Source organism: Coenobita brevimanus, chromosome 46, assembly GCF_032717465.1.
Source record: "Coenobita brevimanus isolate Jiangsu-jjx chromosome 46, ASM3271746v2, whole genome shotgun sequence".
NCBI lineage: Eukaryota > Metazoa > Arthropoda > Malacostraca > Decapoda > Coenobitidae > Coenobita > Coenobita brevimanus.
Window position 1 is genome coordinate 28,381,792 of NC_136999.1, and position 19,523 is coordinate 28,401,314.

General features: G+C 42.5%; 1 protein-coding gene across 1 annotated transcript in view; it reads left to right on the forward strand.

Annotated features, from left to right (window-relative positions):
- Positions 1 to 8,872: 8,872 nt before the first annotated feature.
- LOC145398679 (hemolymph clottable protein-like) overlaps positions 8,873 to 19,523 on the forward strand; it is a 28,387-nt gene continuing 17,736 nt past the window's right edge. The window contains exons 1-4 of the mRNA XM_080271483.1: positions 8,873 to 9,036; positions 14,697 to 14,798; positions 17,947 to 18,142; positions 18,636 to 18,809. Coding sequence (XP_080127609.1) covers positions 8,873 to 9,036; positions 14,697 to 14,798; positions 17,947 to 18,142; positions 18,636 to 18,809 — 636 coding nt within the window. The remainder of the gene's footprint in view (positions 9,037 to 14,696; positions 14,799 to 17,946; positions 18,143 to 18,635; positions 18,810 to 19,523) is intronic.

Below are 19,523 nucleotides of genomic sequence, written 5' to 3' on the forward strand. Positions count from 1 at the left end.
TCGCCCATTCAAGCCCACTCTTACACATTTCGAACCCTCCCTCTCCTCCACTTCACACCCTTTCATCATCGTTTCACACAATGCCAACACGGCATATCTCGCACTCTTGAACGCATTCACCACTTCCACCCTCTTACTCTCCTTATTCACACCTCTCACATTTTACATGGCCATGCGAATCTGCCCATTTGGTTGGGGTCCTGGACAGGTATTGGGCCCTCCGAGGCTCTCTGAAACGACCGGATAGGGGAATCTGGGGGACATTTAACCCTGCCAAAAAAAAAAAAAAAAGTTATATGGTTACCACCCAGCGTAGTAAATGGTTCCTGAGTACAGGAAACCATTTGGCTCAGTGTAGAAATAATAAGGCATCTCTACACTGAGTGAGTGGATGATGGGTGCCCCCATCTACCACATGTATTTATACAGATACATACATACATTCATACATACATACGTATATACATACATACATACATACATAGACAGATAGATATAGATATAGATATCAATAGATAGATAGATAGATATCAATAGATAGATGGATAGATAGATAGATATAGATATAGATATCCATAGATAGATAGATAGATGGATAGATAGATAGATATAGATATAGATATCCATAGATAGATAGATAGATGGATAGATAGATACATAGACAGATAGATGGATAGATAGATATAGATATAGATATCCATAGATAGATAGATAGATGGATAGATAGATAGATACATAGATAGACAGATAGATAGATAGACAGAGAGATAGATAGATATTCATACTTCTTAGAAAAACCAGTTCCAAGCTTAATAAAATCGTCTGGCTATAACGACGTCGTTGGGTGGGGATGAATGGGATGGGGATGAGGGAGGGGTTGTGTGAGAGAAGGAGTTGAGTTAAGAACGGGTGGAGGTGAGGGAAGGGAAGGATATGGTGATGGAGGGTTGGGTTTAAGGAGAGGCTGAGTTGTGGAACAGTCGGGTGAAAGACGAGGTGAGGGTAGGGAAGGATGGAGATGGGAGAGGGTTGGGTTGGGGAAAGGTGCGTTGAGGGTAGGGAGTGGAGGCGTGGGGTGAAGCTAGGACCCAGCATTGAACCGTGTGGCTCTCCACACTTAATGTCCCTCTAGCCTAATTTTCTGTCTCGTTTATTATGACTCATTGTTTAAGTTACGTAAACCAACAGTCGATACCTGATAGCACTGCCGCTGAAACCATGCGCCTTAGTTTCTAAAGGAATTTTCCGTGAGGAACTTTACTGAATGTGTTTTGAATATCGAGAAGCACAGTCTCAGCGGATTTGGCCTCGTAGATTTTCAGTACAGGTATTGTTGAAAGAATATAAGAGATTTTGAAGGTAATGAGTGATCATTTTGAAGCCTATGAAATGAATCTTTTATGAGATAATTTGATCCTATGCATTTGATAAAATTTTCTCCGAGAACTCCAGCAACTTGCTAACCAAAGCGATTAAGGTAATTGTATGATAGTCTCATGGTTGTGATCTGTTGCCTTTTTTAAGTGTCGGAGTTATGTCCGGTGTTGTGCCACTTCTTAATATGCTCAAAATTTCAGCTTAGAGGCTGTGGTATTTTGTTCTACTTTTCCTTTAATACTCGCAGATATATTGTATGTAATCGAGGTTTTTTGTCGAGCCCAGTGCTAGTATCTCTCTCAGTCTATACCGAGGTGTGATGGGGAAGCTCCAAGGCAGAGTATAATATCTGTCTCTGTCTGTCTCTCTCTCTCTCTAGGCGTGGCGGAGGGGTACCCAGGTGGGGTGGAGTACCAGTTTCGCTACAACAGTCGTGCAGTGACGGGACTGCCGTCACTCAAGCAGCAGTACGCGGCGATGGGACTGCAGGCTGACCTCACCATGCAGGTCACGGAGCAAGGCATAATTATCTTGAAGGTAATCCACTGCACACTCACAGACAATGCAATGTAGACCTTGTGTGTGAAAAATGTGACCCTGGTGTGTGCCGTGTGACCCTAGTGTGCGCAAGATGACCCTAGTTTGTGCAAGATGACCCTAATGTGTGCAATATGACTCTTATCTCTGACATATAATAATAATATATGCAATATGAACCTAGAGTGTGCAAGATGGCCCTAATGTATACAATATGACTCTTATCTTTGACATGATTATATTATAGTTTGTGCAATATGAGCCTAGTGTATGCAGTATGACTCTAGTGTGTGCAATATCATTTAACGCTTGCAGATAAGTATGGAATAGTAACTCGGCATAATCAGTTTGACTACTGGTTTCCTCCTTTTACTAAAACTTGGAGTAAAATTGCCATTTCTCCATCTTGACTGGTGAGTCATAACCAGATTAGCACTAATTTATAATGCTAGTCATAGGAAAGTGCTTGTGATTTTCTGTCATTCAGCTACATAAATAAACTACAGAAGGACGAAAATCTGAGCCGAGTTAAGGTAAATATGGTGTAGCTTTACTCCAACATTGACAGATGAGCAATGTTGGCATTGGGTATTTCAATAACGAGCTGCACTGCGATCCCAGTGCCCCAGTACCCATCCAGTACCACCCTCTGGACAACGACGACATCACCAAGACCTTCACTCTGCACCTCAATGGAACAAAGGTACACAATAGGTGGGTTATTGTGAAAGATATTAGCTATATATATATATATATATTTTTCTTACAGTAAAAAAAAGACTCCATAGCAGCGAACTGCGTAAACAGGTCGAATATTGCTTGGCCACATTTTTTCTCCTCATTTTTATAATCACTACCTTGACTGCAGATGTGTTTTATGGCTTTATGGGGGGAAATAAAAAGAACAAGCAAGCAAGGTTTCATATATCTAGAGCTCAGTAAGTTACATGACTACTGAACATCACTGGAGGCATTCATAAAAATCTTAACCCATTATAGCTAACCAAATTCCATTGCTGCAATTTTTTTATTTTTAGATCTGTCTTTCATATCCGCTGTATGCAGATGACGCTGTGCTACATGCTTATAATGAACATGATCTTTTCATATAATTCACGGCTTTGTGAATATGTAAATCGTATTATCTTAAAGGAAATATTTATAACAGGAAAGTGATGATTACTGGAAGAGAAAATGCTTAAAAGTGTGGCGTGGTAATGAAAGGAGATAAGAATTGGTGAATTAAGATAAAACACCTCGTAATAAATATAAAAATGAAAGATAAATAGTAAAGGCAGAGGAGAGTATAGTAGATCGAGAAAGAAAGGTGACCAGGGCACTGAAAGCCTTGCAACGGAACCAGTTGGCTGTGAAGGGTCTAGGGAGCTCCTGTGATGGTGTATAATGTGAGTGTGAAACATATATGGCATAGTAAATGTCAAGAGTGAGAGGTGAGAACAGTTGAAATAGGACTGTTAAGGAATGTGCATAGGTTGTACAAAGTAGATAGGATAAGAAACAGTCATGAAAGATGTGGGATAAGGAAGTCCATGGATAACAGAGTAATAGGGAAATGCATAAATGAAATGGCCATATAGAGCGAACTGCAAAAAACAGGGTGGTTAAAAGGATAAATGTGAGTGAATCTGGGTATCTGTGAGTTTGTCTGAACATGGAGGATGTGCAATAGGAAAAGAAGAAGGTGGATGGATATGTTAAATAAGCTTGAGAGAAAACATGGAATGGAAACTGAAGAAACGAACTGACAAGGGAATCCCCACCTATTCACCATCACTCTTACCATTATTGACATCAATATCGTTGTTATCATATCCACCATTATCTGTGTACATAACCCGCCTTCACATGCCTCAGCTTGGATACATGGGTACTCCCGTAGAGCCAGTCTGGGTCACGAACATCAGGAAAGCAGTGGCCAACATCGTCATTATCCCTCCGCTGCTGGTTAGTTACCCTCAATTACAACTTCTTTATGTAATACTTCTGTACTTTCTTGTCTTTATTTTCTTCCATTCTCCTGTTTTAACTTCTCTCTTCTCTCCTCTCCTTATTTTTCTCTCTTTTTCCCTCCTCTCATCTCTTTTCTCATCTCATCTCTACACTCCATCCTCAAGATATCTGAGTTACTAACACGCGAATGCGACACGCTGATTTACTCTTATTCTTGCTTCCCTCTCCTTCCCGTTCGTCACTTCTCTTTGTTCCTCTTCTCTCTACTCATCTCCTCCCTTTCTTTTTTCCTCTGCTCTGCATCAAGATTCTCTTTATGCATGTTAGCAACAGTACAGTCTTACAGTCTGTTGTTTATATTTTTATTCTGTTCTTATTCTCAGTGTGTATTTGATCTATATTTTATTCTACTTGTTTTTATAATTATTTTTTAAATATCTGATCATGTGTTAAACATTTAAAAATTGTAATTATAACTCCTACCCTTCCCTCCTATTTTCTTTCCTCTCTCATCTTGTCTCATCTCCACAAACTCTGTTCCCTCTTCTTTCTCTCTCTCTCTCTCTCTCTCTCTCTCTCTCTCTCTCTCTTTCTTTTCCCTGTTCTTTTCAATTAGGGTTACGATTATGATGATGATTAAAATAATGATTATGATGATGGTGTATTTGTTTTCCAGGGCTACAAGACCAACCAACATTCCTTTTACTTAAAGGAAGACACGATGGCTGGAGAATGTGGGGCATGGTAAGGCATGGAAAAGGCATTTGTGCAGTAAAACACACACACACACACACACACACACACACACACACACACACACACACACACACACACACACACACACACACACACACACACACACACACACACACACACACACACCGCTCGCTGGTGCAGTGGTAACGCTCTCGCTTGCCAACTGGCGGACGGGAATTCGCGCCTCGCTCAGGTTGCGAAAAGTTTCACTGACGAAGTGGGTGGTTACTGTCCCCCTTGAGCAAGGGGACGGGTGTGTGCGTGTGTGAAGGTCACAGCCTTGCCCTTAGATCGGACTATATGAGCTCTCAGCTCCCTTCCGGGAGGGTAAAAGCTGACGATCACGACCATCAAATGATCCTGACCGACCCGGTGAATTACACACAAAGTTATATCCCCAGTTCCGTCTTAAGAAAATTAAAAGCTGGCGAAACACAATTGGAAACGCATCTCCACACCTTTCACTTTAACCTGGCCCAGATTTACGTCCTGTTGCAGATTATTTCACGTCGTTCAGTGGCTCACAATGACAGTACTGTGGCTCTACAACCTCTCCATAGCACCTCCTCATGACTAGCATCATTTTCTAGAGTTGATCTATTGCTCTAACGCATCATTCAAGCTGGAGAGATGGCAGGCTCGTTGCCTTTAGTTCCTTCTTCCTCACATAAAAAAAAAAAAAAAAAAAAAAGTATACTCGTACTGCGAGTCTCAAATGGTTCAACTTTTCCCATATACAGTATGTTCGTCAAATGATGCTTCTCTCTCTCTCTCTCTCTCTCGACTGCATCCATATTATTATCCCTTCAATCCGAGGACGTGTTTTTAAAAGTAAAGCTTCCTACCGACAGACGAGTTTACTCGGCTTAGGAGAGGCTTTTTATGAACTGTTAATCCTATCTGAGCTGAACAAAACCGTCTGCTGGATGAATGCAGTCGTCTGTTTGCTCTCTCCTAATCTGAATAAAAATAGTCTGTTTGGTATCGTCTATGGTGAGTAAACTTGTCTGATTGGTCTCTTCTAAGCTGAGTAAAATCGTCTGTTTGGTCTCTTCTGTGTTACAAAATGGTCTAAGCTGAATAAAATCTTCTGTTTAGTCTATAGCTGAATGAAATTGTCTTCTCTCTTCTAGGTTGAATACAATCGTCCCATTGGTCTCTCCTGTGCTGAATAAAGTCCTCAGTTTGGTCTCCTAAGCTTAATAAAATCGTCTTTTTGATCTCAATCTGAATAAAAAATTTTGTATCTCCTTCACCGAATGAAATCGTGTCTAGTCTCTGCTAGGCTGAATAAAATAGTCCGTTTTGGTCTTCTAATCTGGATAAAATCGTCTGGCTGGTCTCTACTAAGCTTAATAAAATCGTCTGTGGTCTCTCCTAAGGTGAACAATATCGCCTGTCTGGTATTTTTGTTAGATAAAATATGTTTGTTCTCATAAGCAGAATAAAATCGTATGTTTGGTCTCTACTTGGGTGGATAAAATCGTCTGTTTTGTATCTCCTACGTTGAATAAAATCGTCTGTTTGGCCTCTTTATGTTAAATATAGTCAGCTGTTCGGTCTCTCCTAAGATAAATATAATGGTCTGTTGGGTCTCTCCTAAGATAAATATAATGGTCTGTTTGGTCTCTCCTAAGATAAATATAATGGTCTGTTTGGTCTCTCCTAAGATAAATATAATGGTCTGTTTGGTCTCTCCTAAGATAAATATAATGGTCTGTTTGGTCTCTCCTAAGATAAATATAATGGTCTGTTTGGTCTCTCCTAAGATAAATATAATGGTCTGTTTGGTCTCTCCTAAGATAAATATAATGGTCTGTTTGGTCTCTCCTAAGCTGAAGAAAATCGAATGTTCCGTCTCTCTCTCCTGGCGTGAAAAAATATTGTTTGATCTCTTTTCACCCGAATTGAACAGTTTGTTCTGTCTCTCCTAAGCTGAATAAAATCGTCTGTTCTGTCTCGTCTAAGCTGAATTAGATCATCTGTTGGCTGCATATAATCCCTCCTTTCATCAGTCTTAAGTGAAAGTCGTCTTAAGAAGATCGTCTAAATTCCCTTCCTCGTACAGGTTAATGAAATCGTTCTAAGAAAATTGTGTGACTCCCCTTCCTCCTACAGGTAAATGAAAATAATCTGAATAAAATTGACTCTCCTTCATTCTACAGGTAAATAAAATCGTCTGAATAAAATCGTCTGGCTAGCCTTTCTCCCACGGGTAAATAACAATCGTCTTAAGATAGTCATCTGACTCCCTTTCCTTCTATAGGTAAAGCCATCTTAAGGAAATCGTCTGACTCTCCATCCTCATAAAGACAATAGAAATCGTCTTAAGAAAATCGTATGACTCTCCTTCCTCGCTCCTTCTGGCACCTTGCCAAAAACTTTCTTACAAATTTACCACGTCATTCTTCCCTTCTCTTCTTCACCCTGGTGGCTCAGTAAGTATTTCTTCTACTGACAAAGCTGAACTCTTCGCTCAGACTTTCTCCTCCAGTTCCACCTTAAACGATTCTGGTGCTGTTCCTCCATCACTTGTCCCTTCTGACTTCCTATTGGATGACATAAACATTTCTTTAATTGATGTATTTTCTGCCATCACTGGCCTCAGTACTCTAACAAGGCATATGGGCCTGATGGGGTCCCTCCCGTTCTCCTCAAGAACTGCTTTTGTACTTACACCCTGCCTAGGAAAACTGTTTCGCCTTTGTTAGTCAACTTGCACCTTTCCTTCTTTCTGGCAGTTTGCTCTCAATCAGTCTGTTCCAAAGAAGGGTACCATTCCCAGCCCTCTAACTATCGCTCAATTGCTTTAACATCCTGTGTTTCAAAAAAAAAAAATCGAGTATTTTTCACAAAAAATTTTAAAGAATCTTTCCTATCACAATCTTCATTCTGATCATCAGTATGGGCTCCACCAGGCACACTCCACTGGCGATCTTTCCACCTACCTTGCAGACGCCTAGTCATTCTCTTTTTAGGACTTGTGAAAACTTTGCCATTGCACTTGACATCTCAAAGGCTTTCATTCGAGTCTGACATAATACTTGAACCCTTATCCGCCAGTTGACGTGTATGCACGACAGGATTCAGGGCGCGCAGGGACGCCGGTTGCCTTGCTATACCGCACTCACTTTCCCGCCACTGTTTGAGTGCGGGACCGTTTTCTGTGATGCCTACGGGGTAGGTAGGACCCACAGGTACCCCGCGGTTGCGCTGTTCAGTGTGTACTCGGCAGTGGTAGCGAGAGAAACCATCTCATATTCCTCGGCATCGTCCGATTCCATTCCAACGCGTGAAGGGCCGATCGCCTCATCGACTCCCACTAAAGTCATGCCCTTTGTGCCAGGGAAAGGGCTTAGTGATAGTGCCATAGGACGTGCCCTAGACGAAACTGTGTCATCTCGAACACTGAGTGAGAGTACGTCATCAGAGGACAAACAAAGCTACCACATGGAGAGCAAGCTCTCTCACCCTCCATCCCCTACTCGCTCTCTGACGCCAGAGAGGGCTCTCCGACTTCTACAGGAGGAAGGGAGAGCCTATGACAGCGATGATTTTGCTGATGAGGAGGCGGTAGATGACCCAGGATATCGGGAAAGTGGCCGTGGACCTGGCGGACATGTACGGAAAAAATGCCGCAGAGCCATTTCTCCCACACTCTCACCACCTGCTCGCTGACGTATCTTACTCCACCGCTTCCCCACACATCAGCCTACCACTTCAAGGGCAGAATATCCTCAACCAGGCCCTTCAGGAGTTGTATTGCCTAGACGGGAGCCACGTGGTGATATGCAGCGCCGAGAGTCTTCAAAGGAAAGTTCCGTGTCAGGTGAGTCATCACCCGCTTACTCCCCCACCTCTCCCTCTCCCTCTCCCTCCCCCTCTCCTCCCTTCCCCCTCCCCTCCCCTCTCCCCTGCCCGTGGCTGTGCACGTGGTCGTGCATGAGTGATTGGAAAACGCAGTGCAACTGCCAGATGGCCTGCTCTACCACGTGTGGTTAGAGTAGATACATTTGTGTGGGAGGATGGTGCCAGCTTTGAGCCGTCTGTGCTGGCATTTGATGAGAAGGGTGCAGGTGTGCAGGAGGATGCACTTCCCCCCAGGCCTTGGACTATTAGTAGTCTATTCAAGGCAATTTTCACGACTGCAGTTATGCAGTACCTGGTGGATGAAATTAATTTTCACCAGGTCATTTGTGTGCATTGGCTGGTCGTACCTGCTAGCAGGAGCATGCACATGCGTGAATGGATACCTGTAGAGGTGGGGGAGATGTTTGTGTGGCTCGCCCTGGCCATGCTGATGGCGCACATAAAAAAACATGTGCTTCACGACTATTGGTCTGTGGATGAACTCGTTGGCACACCTGTCTTCGGAAAATACATGGCCCATGATAGGTACCTGGCAATCCTGAGGTTCCTACATTTCAATCGAAATTACGGGCCTGCACCGAACGACAGGTTATGGAAAATAAGACCAATCCTGACAATGCTGAAAGAGTCATTCTCCAGGGTTTTCTGTCCATTCCAGAAAGTGGTTATTGACGAGTCCCTAGTGTTATTCAGGGGCAGGCTTGCATTTATTTAGTATGTGCCATCAAAGTGTCACAGATTTGGCCTGAAATTCTTTGTGCTTTGTGACTGTAAAACTGGATATGTGCTGGATGTAATAGTTTACTCGGTGACAAATGTTGATATACCTAGCGATGATCCTCATGGATTCTCTGGATCAGTAGTGAAAGTGCTGTTGGAAAGGTATTTCAACAGGCACCACATTCTGTACACCGAAAATTATTAAACAGCCCCGGCATTGACAAAGTATTTGCTTGACCATGGTACTGGGTCCTGTGGAAATGTTTGGGCCAACAGAAAGAATTTCTCAGTATTTCCGGCAAGTACTGAGAAAGGAGCCCTTCTGACAAAGAAATATGGGAACATGTTAACCCTTCTGTGGCATGATAAGAGACGGGTTAACATGTTGAATACAGTTCATAAGGGTGTGCTGTAGGAAACTGGTAAAACAGACTACAGGACCAGGGAACCTGTGGTAAAGCCAGATGCAGTCAATGATTACAATATCAACATGCTTTTGGTTGATAAATCGGATATGCAAATTGATGAGGTAGACTGCCTATGTAAGTCCTGCAGGTGTTACAAGAAGGCGTTTTTACACCTTGATATTGCCGTCCTGAACAGTTTCATACTGTTCAAGGGGCTTGGAAGGAAACCTCTCTCTTTACAAGAGTTTAAGAGAGAGCTTGCATGTGAACTCCTTGAGCAATATTCAACTGCTCAGGTGACAGGTGCTAGGCGGGGTACAGCGGCTCCAGCTGACAGGCTCAGCTGTGCTGAGTATTTCCGTCGGCACAAGATTGTGAAGATCGGGAGAACAGCAACAGGTCGTCTGACATACAGGCGGTGCCATGTCTGCCGCACAACCAAACGTCGTCCCCCAGCATGAAAAGAGACCACGTACCAATGTGCAGAATGCAAGGTCCCCCTATGTCCCAAATGCTTCTCAGAGTATCACTCCGAGCATGAGTACTGAGCAGGTGTGTGGGGAAGTGTATATAATGTACAATAATGCACAAGTTTGTGTATTTTCATAAATGAGTGAAAAGTGTGATAGTATGAGTGAAGTATAGTAAGTGCTAAGATGTAAGTCATTTATAATAAGTTCAACAAGTGCAGATAAGTTATTTATAGTAAGTGCAATACAGAAATTGATACCGTGTATTGGATATTGGTTTGAAAATTATTGGAAATACTTTGCTTTTGCCTAAGTGTTACCCGAAAGAAAACCACTTGTGAGCGGGCCACAAAGAAAAATACCTGCTTGGCTATACCTAAATTATTTCACTCAGTACTCAGGGAGATTGTGCCAAATATGAGCATCAGTGTATCTGTGATGTGACGTACAAATAATGTTAGTTGTGTGAAACATTTCTATGATTTTCACTATAACCCTGAATAGTAGAAAGCAGTCTTATTTACAGTACAAATAATTACCTCATACTCTACGATAATGCGTGAAAAAGCAACAATATTTACTTGTCAAAGTGTAATTACACGTAATGGTGATATACAGTGCAGTTCTAAGTGTCATAGTAAAGGAGAAATATGATTATTTACGGAAGAATTGAGAACAGAAAAACGGGGTAAAGGAGAAATATTCATTACGGAAAAAGTGAGTACAGAAATACGAGATATTTCCTTTCCCACACACCTACGGGACATAGAGGCATTATGGAGCGGGCGGTAAATCCTTGGGTGAGCCACATGAACTGGGTGATGACTCATTCTCACGGCGGTGAGTAATGATAAGTGTATAAAATGAGTGAAATCTTCTGCATTCCTTTGAAGGATGCACGGGCAGTGTTACGATCACCACTCCAGGCAGTGCTGCCAACGCTAGCCGGCTGGGCCAAGACCACAGCCAGTGACGCGCGCTCGGACCAGCTCGCCAAAAAAAGATAAAACACTCGTCTCCAACTCATCCTTATTCATCGACGGGACCATCTAGAGACCTAGGGATACCATCATTGGAAAGAGGAAGAGTTGGTGAGTCTTACGAACTTTTATTTGAATCTCTAGCTATCATAGTTTGTCAGAAATGAGGGTTTGAAGTAAGGGTATTTTTTCCAAAATCTCGGAAATCACTCATAGGGAGGCGTGTGCTGCGGCCAGGACACCCCCGGCGGCTAAGGGTTAATTTCCAAACTGCCCTCTTACGGTTTCTATCCTTCAGTCTGTGCCTATATCTGTATCTTCCTTTCTGGTCGTTCCATTGCTGCTGGAGGCAGCCACCGTTCTTGGAGCTATCAATAGAGGTGATCCTCAGGGCTCTGTCCTGTCACCAGCTCTCTTCCTTTTATTTCCCGTCTCCGCCCAAGAGGGGTTCGGGGAAGGGTATTGTTTTCACTTGGTTTGTCTGTTTGTTTGTCTGTCTGTCTGTCTGTCTGTTAACAACTTTACATGAAAACTACTGGTACGATTTCGACTAAATGTGCAGGGATGACGGGCTGTGACCTTATCACCTGAATAAATTTTGGGCCAAAATGAGCCATGGCTCAGGCTGTAGACTCAAAAAATATTTTTAACAATCGTTATTTCGCTATAACCCCTTTCAAATTCGTCATATCGACATGAAACGAAAACCTAAAGGTGCATCTTTCAAATCTGCATCCTATAACATGCTTCATTATCACATCAGGGGGATCAAGTCCCTGTTTGCTGTAGAGGGGTCAGTGTCAGGTGGGTTGGGCCAAAAATTTCAGTTGAACATAAAGTGGTCAATTTTAACTCGATTTATTCAAAATTTGTTAAGTAACATCTTTGACTAGACATCCTGCTGTGTTTATACGTCATCACTAAAATGACTGCTAGGGACAGGTTTGCTGTGCTTTGGCATGGCTTGTTGTTCATGAATGATCTAAACTTTACATCTAACCGTATCCACTCATACGCTGATCACTCCACTCTTCACCTTTCCATTCGCCTCCCACAAAGTCCATCTCCACAGTTACTTCAACAAACAATGGATGAGCCTATGGCACACCTAATGTCTGACTTGGTTCATATCTCTGATTGGGGTAAAAATAATCTTGTTGTTTTTCATGCATCAAAGCCGCAGTTCTTACGTCTATCAACACAATAAAATCTTCCACAGGAGTACCCTCAAATTTTTAACAATATCCAGCTCAGTCCTGCATCATCTTTAAACATACTTGGGATTTCATTCTCTCAGGATTTATCTTGGAAAGAACATATTACCTCTCTTGTAAAATCTGCCTCCAAGAGAGTAGATGTGCAAAGCCAACTTTGTGCCTTCCATACCCCTACACAGTTGTTGACTTTATAAATGGGTTTTATTCACCCCTATGCAGAGTACATCTCTCATGTGTGGGGAGGCTCCCCACATACAGCCCTTCTCAATAGGGTGGAGTCAAAGGCTTTTCGTCTCATTAACTCTCCTGCTCTTACTGGCTTCCTTCAACCTCTGTCTCTTCACTGCACTGTTGCATCTTTATCTCTTTTTTATCGTTGCTTAAGTGGTCACTGCTCCTCTGGACTGTCTGCTTGTATTCCTCCACCACTGTGATGGGCGGATAGCACCCGTCTAGCAAGAAACTCTCATCCTGCTTCTTTAACCTCTTAAGCGCGGGCATCTCGGAGGCGGTCCGTCACCTCACATGGGGATATTTGCACTCTGACTGACTTTTTAAAAATATTTGCCAAAAATCAGTTATTAGTCCTAGAATATTAAAGTTATATATGCTTATGGAACATACCTTCAGCTTTCTCCTGGGATGTTTGTTGAGCCTTCATCGACCACCGTAGGACTTGTGGAGACTTCTAAAATTGGGTAACGAAATCTCCACTTTACACTTCCCGACACCCCGTAATATGATTATCACAGCCAGATATTGTCACCAGACACACTATTCTATTATTTTCAAGTAGTTTGGAATCCATACACCAAAAAAAACACTGTGAAAGCAATGAAAATTACGAGCGTGTATGAGCTTCCCACTTGTGCTGGTTCCCCGCTGGTATTCTGTCATTTATTATTCATAAACACACTCACACCTTATCTTCCTATTACTTTATTACACACACACACACACACACACACACACATATATATATATATATATATATATATATATATATATATATATATATATATATATATATACAGTACTTATCCATAAGTTTTCTTCAGTAATAGTAGTTTATTTTCACTCCAAGTATTTGTACTCATATTCTGATATTAGTAATTATTTACATTTCTAATTATACACTGTCATTTCCAGTAACTAAGGGCTCCTTTCCCTTGGAGCCAGGATGACCTTGGGACACTGAAGCACTCGTAGTTTATCACCATTTCCTCCACTGGCTCATTACACGATTCACCAGATAGATTGTGGTCACTGTCCATCATTATCATGGATAAATTAGCCAGTTCACTCTGTACAGCAGAGTCACTTAGTATTTACCCCTTCCCACACAAGGTTTAGTAGGGGCAGAGGTCACAGGGCCCTCCAGAAGCTTTGGAAATGGAGGGGGCGTGAGTGCTACGTGCTTTCATCTCAAGAGACAACACTGAAATAAATGACGAGGTGGATATGGGGCCGCCAAGGGTTGACAACGTCAGCGAGGTGACAGCTGCTAATTTATATGCTGTGATATGATTGGCAGGAAATTAGGTAGTTCCAGGTGAATGTAAATATCACTTAGGCTTCTCCCTTCCTTTCTTATATATATATTGTTATTATGAGAACAGGTCATACAGCATATTTCAAGGGGAAATAAACAAGGAAAATTAGCGAACGAGTGCACGTGGGGTGTTGCCAGGTGATAATTAGCCAATTCCAGGTGTATGGCACTTTCAATTACCTTTTTTCTTTTTTATATATATTATTTTGTATGAGAATAAGGCATAGGGCTCATTCCAATGGATGAAATGAGTGGAAAAATCCGGGCAAGATTTGCCTACCGCGGCACAGCTGGGGCAGGCGGGAGGAGAGGGAAATGGAGGGGAGGTAGGGAGGGGAGTCAAGAACGGGGAGAAATGGCTAAATTGTCAACAACGGATGGGAGTACAGATGACAATAGCAGCACTAACTATTGTTAGACACTGGCAGTACTGACAGATGATACAAGCAACCACTTCAAAGCCCAGGCGAATTCAACATAACATAGAATCGCAAAAGTGACGCCCCCTGGTATGATCCATTGTACCCGAGCGTCACAAAAGTGACGCCCCGCAGTTAAGGGGTTAATGCAAGAGTTAACCATTACTCCCAGTCCTTTAAATATGCATTGGGACAACTCTGGAACTTTCTCCTTCTGTCTGTATTCCCTACTGCCTATCATCTCCAGTCTTTGAAATGCAGTGTGTCCAGGCATCTCGAAATGAACAGCTCTTGAATATGGCTCTCTGTTTTTCTTTTCTTGCAGGGAATAATTTGCATGTTACTGGCCTTTGGTTCCTTCTTCCTTGCATAAAAAATAAAATAAAAATCGTCCTAAGAAAATCGTCCTACTCCTGACAGGTACTCGCTCCTGAAGCTGTCGGGGTATCAGGCGAGTTTTGAAAACCAGAGGCAGGAGGCGACCATAGAGGAGGATGCGCAGTCTATGGCACAGACGGGCAGGTGAGTGGTGGATGGACTGATGGATGGAGAGATAGAAAGATGGATGGATAACCAGGGTGACAGATGGCTGAGTGTCTGTATGGTAGGGGAGATATACTGATACGTGGACGGGTAAATAGATGGATAGATAGGTAGATGGATAGATAGAGAGAGACTGATTGATGGATGGATGAATGGAGAGAATTGGTAGATAGATAAACTGACCGCTTGATAGATAGGTAGATGGATAGATAGGTGGATGAATAGAATCTGATCAATTGACTGGTCGATAGATTGATGTCTGGATAGATGAGTGGATGGACTGATGGATGAGTTTATGTAAAATGATAAATAGATAGATAGCTAAGTGAATGGTTAGAGACTGACTAACTGATTGACTGATGGATGGACGGTTGGATGAATAGCTGGTTGGACTAATGGATGGATGGTTGGACGAATGGGTGTACGAGTATGAACTGATGGAAGGCTGTCTGGATGAATGAGTGAATGGACTGATGGACTGATGGATGATTGAATGGGTGGATAGACTGATGGACTGATGGACTGATGGATGATTGAATGGGTGATGGACTGATGGACTGATGGATGATTGAATGGGTGATGGACTGATGGACTGATGGATGATTGAATGGGTGGATGGACTGATGGACTGATGGATGATTGAATGGGTGAATGGACTGATGGACTGATGGATGATTGAATGGGTGGATGGACTGATGGATTGATGGATGATTGAATGGGTGAATGGATTGATGGATGGATGGATGAATGAATGAGTGGGTGATAGACTGATGGATAGATGGTTGAATTAATGGGTGATGGACTGATGGATGGATGCGTGGGTGGATGGACTGATGGATTGATGGACTGATGGATTGATGGATGATTGAATGGGTGGATGGACTGATGGGTGGCTGGATGGATGCGTGGGTGGCTGGACTGATGGATAGGTAATAGAGAGACTGATGGTTAGGTAAAATAGTGGCTTAGTAGTCTGATTCAGTGATACGCATAAAATTACTGTTGAACGGAAGGTTGAGGGATTGACTGCAGAGAGAGAGAGAGAGAGAGAGAGGCAGACAGACAGACAGAGACAGACAAACAGACAGACGGACAGACAGACAGACAGAGACAGACAGACAAACAGACAGAGAGACAAGTATAGAAAGATAGACTTACAGGTATAGAGACAGACAGACAGACATACAGATATAAGTATATAGATAGACAAACAGAAAGACAGATGGACAGTGTAACAGATGCAGGTTAGTCAGATAGGTAGATGCGTAGGTAGATATATGGAAAAACAGATAGACAGACAGACAGATAGATAGACAGATGGAGACAGAAGGCAGATATAGAAAGATGGACAGACATACAGATATAGGTAGACAGATAAATAGATAGACATAGAGATATATAGATAGATCGATAGACAAACATGTAGATAGATAGATAGATAGTTTAACATATAGGCAGACAGATAGATAGACAGATAGACACAGACAGACAGACAGATAGATAGATAGATAGATAGATAGATGGTGGGTAGATAGATAGATGGACAGATAGAAGAGTAGATAGTCTGACTCTGATTAACAGCTGGATGTTTGGGTGGATGAGAGGATGGATTGGATGGTGGGTTACAGATAGATGCATAGGTATATTGGCAGATTGATAGACATTCTGATTCAGCGACTGCAAGATAGATGATTGGAAGGGTAGTGAGTGGACTGATGGAAAGATTGTGGGAAGATAACTGAAGAGATGGACGAAGGACAAATTTTGAGATGTTGGAAAGTACATCATTTATTGTTTATAGATGATACAGCAATGATTTTAAATCTTACAAGGAAGAAGCCAAATTCAGGAGCTATACTCCTTTTCCTTTAACTTGGCCTGAAATCACAATCTCTCCATCTTGCATGCTGAGTTGCAACAAAGGCTGAACATTGGAATATTATGTAAGTCATGAAGACGTGCAATGGGGAAGATGTAGCGTCGTAGCATTGTCTTTTTTTTTTTTTTTTGCCACTGAGCTACGTGAAAAAGCCTGCAAAAAGGACGAAAATTTAGTCCAAGTTAATAAGTAAAAAAAATTTAGTATATTAATTTGGAAGAGTTTGTGAGAGGAGGGAATCGAATATGAATGCAACAGACAGTAAGATGGTGAGATATATCAGAGACAGAACACAATAGAATGAGAATAATTCGGAACTGGGGAGAGTTGGAGATAGCGATTTTTTTTTTTTTTAATAAATTTGATGATGGACAGTACATCAAATGGAACTCAGTATCTAATATGAGAAGGGGCAAAAGTATCCTGGGGCGCTGATAACTGTGTGGAGGGAAAAGCGGTGTTTGTTCAGATATCGATGGTTATATACAATGGAAGAGTGGTGACGACGGTGCCGTATGCGTGTGAGGTAGGGGTCCTGAATACTAGGCACAGAAAAAGGGTGGAACCGTGCCAAATAACGTGAGTGCCTAAAGGGCGAGATCGGAAAAAGTGCGTGTCTAAAGGGTGGAAATGTGGAAGATCAAGTCTGTGTGAAATGGTCGGAACCGAATAAAATGAAATGCGTGTTTAAAGGGTGGAACTGTGGTAAATGAAGTGCATGTCTAACCTTTATCCATGGGGTGAAATGGCTTGACATGGTGTGAAATAGGCCAGTTCAGGGTGCATGAAAATGGTCTGGCCGTGTGAAGGGAATGGGCGATGAAAGACTGATAAGGAAAATAGAGAGATAAGACGTTGAGTGACAGGAAAAGGTAACAGGAAAATGTATAAAGATGACATGAATGAGTATTTGCTTCACAGCAATTTGACATCCATCTGGGTGAGAGGCGTGTGAGAAAGCTGGAATACAGAAAAATGGAATGAAGTAGTTCATGTGGGGATAATAGGCAGGAAATGGAGTGACTGAGTTAAATCATAAATCACCAGGGCGACGTTGTACTTGGTTGAAAATTAGTTTGAGGCAGACCATTACATAAGACAAATGATAAACTGAATGCGAATGAATATGGATGCCTTCTCCAGTTTTTGGCGCCACCCCGCTGGAAATGGTAACAGCAAATTGAGTATATTTCTTTATTTATTAATTCACTTACTTACTCTTAATTTAGTTATTTTTATCTGTTTCAGTTACACCTCCACCAAAACCAGTGGGCGTGGCGTGAAGCAGCGTCCTGGCTCCAAAACTCGGTCCAAAACTCGGTCCAAAACTTCGTCCAAAACTTCTGGCTCCCTGACCTCACCTGTGGCGGGCATCAAGCGGGATCTGTGGAGGATGACCAAATCTGTTAAATTTGAGTCCTGTCTTGGCGGCTTCTCCATGAGGGTTAGTAAGAGAGAGAGAGAGAGAGAGAGAGAGAGAGAGAGAGAGAGAGAGCGACCTCTACAACCCCACTCCAAAGCGGGAAAATTCTTTAGGAAAATGAAGAATACCATGAGTAGTTCTAAAAAGCTGTTATGGTATATCTTCTCTTCTTCATGGTGGTCCGTTAATAGTGCACCACTGGAAATTCACCCGGAAGAATCCTGTGTTGCGAAAACCGTTCAGTTTCCTGGTGTGAAAGTGGGTGTGGCAGTGAAAGTAAGAAATGGACAAATGATACAGGGTAGACACTGATCACGCTGACTGAACCCAATTGCATTCCTCAGTCTGCTGGTGTGGGTATAACATTACGAGTAGGAAGTGAATAAATAATTTATGCAGGACAGACATCGATAAGGCTAAATAAGCATTCCACGCAACACACGAGAAATCACTAAGCAGAGTGGAAGAGGGACCTTATGTTTGGCTCACCCTGACTATGATCGTCTTTCCCCAGATCCACGGCAACAAGGCTGCGGGCGAGTCCATAGAGCAGACTTCAACGTCGCAGTACCTGCTGAGGGGGGAGGTGGGGGCGTTCAGGTTGGAGAGGGCGGTGGTCACTGGAGGCATCACAGTGTTCCCAGACCCACATGACCAAACACACTCCATTACAGCCATCACTAACCAGGTATGTATAGCACAGTCACCTAACTAACATCCTTATGATTGGGAAAACTCTAGTATCTTATTCAAGCTAGCTACCAACAGTCAATTATAATCAGATAACAGTGGCCCTTCCCCCCCACACACACACTTCATCAGGACTATCACTTTTCACGTACATTTACAGTTCTGCGTTTACAGGCAATTTTCAGGTTTTCAGCATTACCTTTACATCCAGAAACTTTGTTCAGTAATCATTTAAGACGTCCAGACCCCACAACATGTCTCCCACACAGAAATCCACCCATACAGAGCTGCCATATTGTTCGTGAAGGTGAGGCAGGATGGGTTGGACCATTTCGGATATAAACATGTATTTGCTTCGTCACGATCCATAACGAGAGTGAACGATGCCTTTCGAGACCCTGTATTGCCATCCTCGAAAGCCAAATGCTTCTCAGAATACTGTGTCAAAGTTCCATACTTGTTCGACCAAAATGTGTACTGGCATTACTATCCGTCACTGTGCAAGCATCGACTTAACCCCTTCATTACGATGTCGTGGTGTTTATTCTTGCCACTAGCAGACGATTTTTATTCAGCTTCGGGGAAAAGTCTCGCAGTGGGGGGGAGGGGGTAATGAAGGCTGTATGCACCTCCTCCATTTAAAAAAGTCTCCAACAGTCTAAATAAAATCGTCTGGTGATGGGAACTATAAAAGGAAAATGGCCTCCTTGTA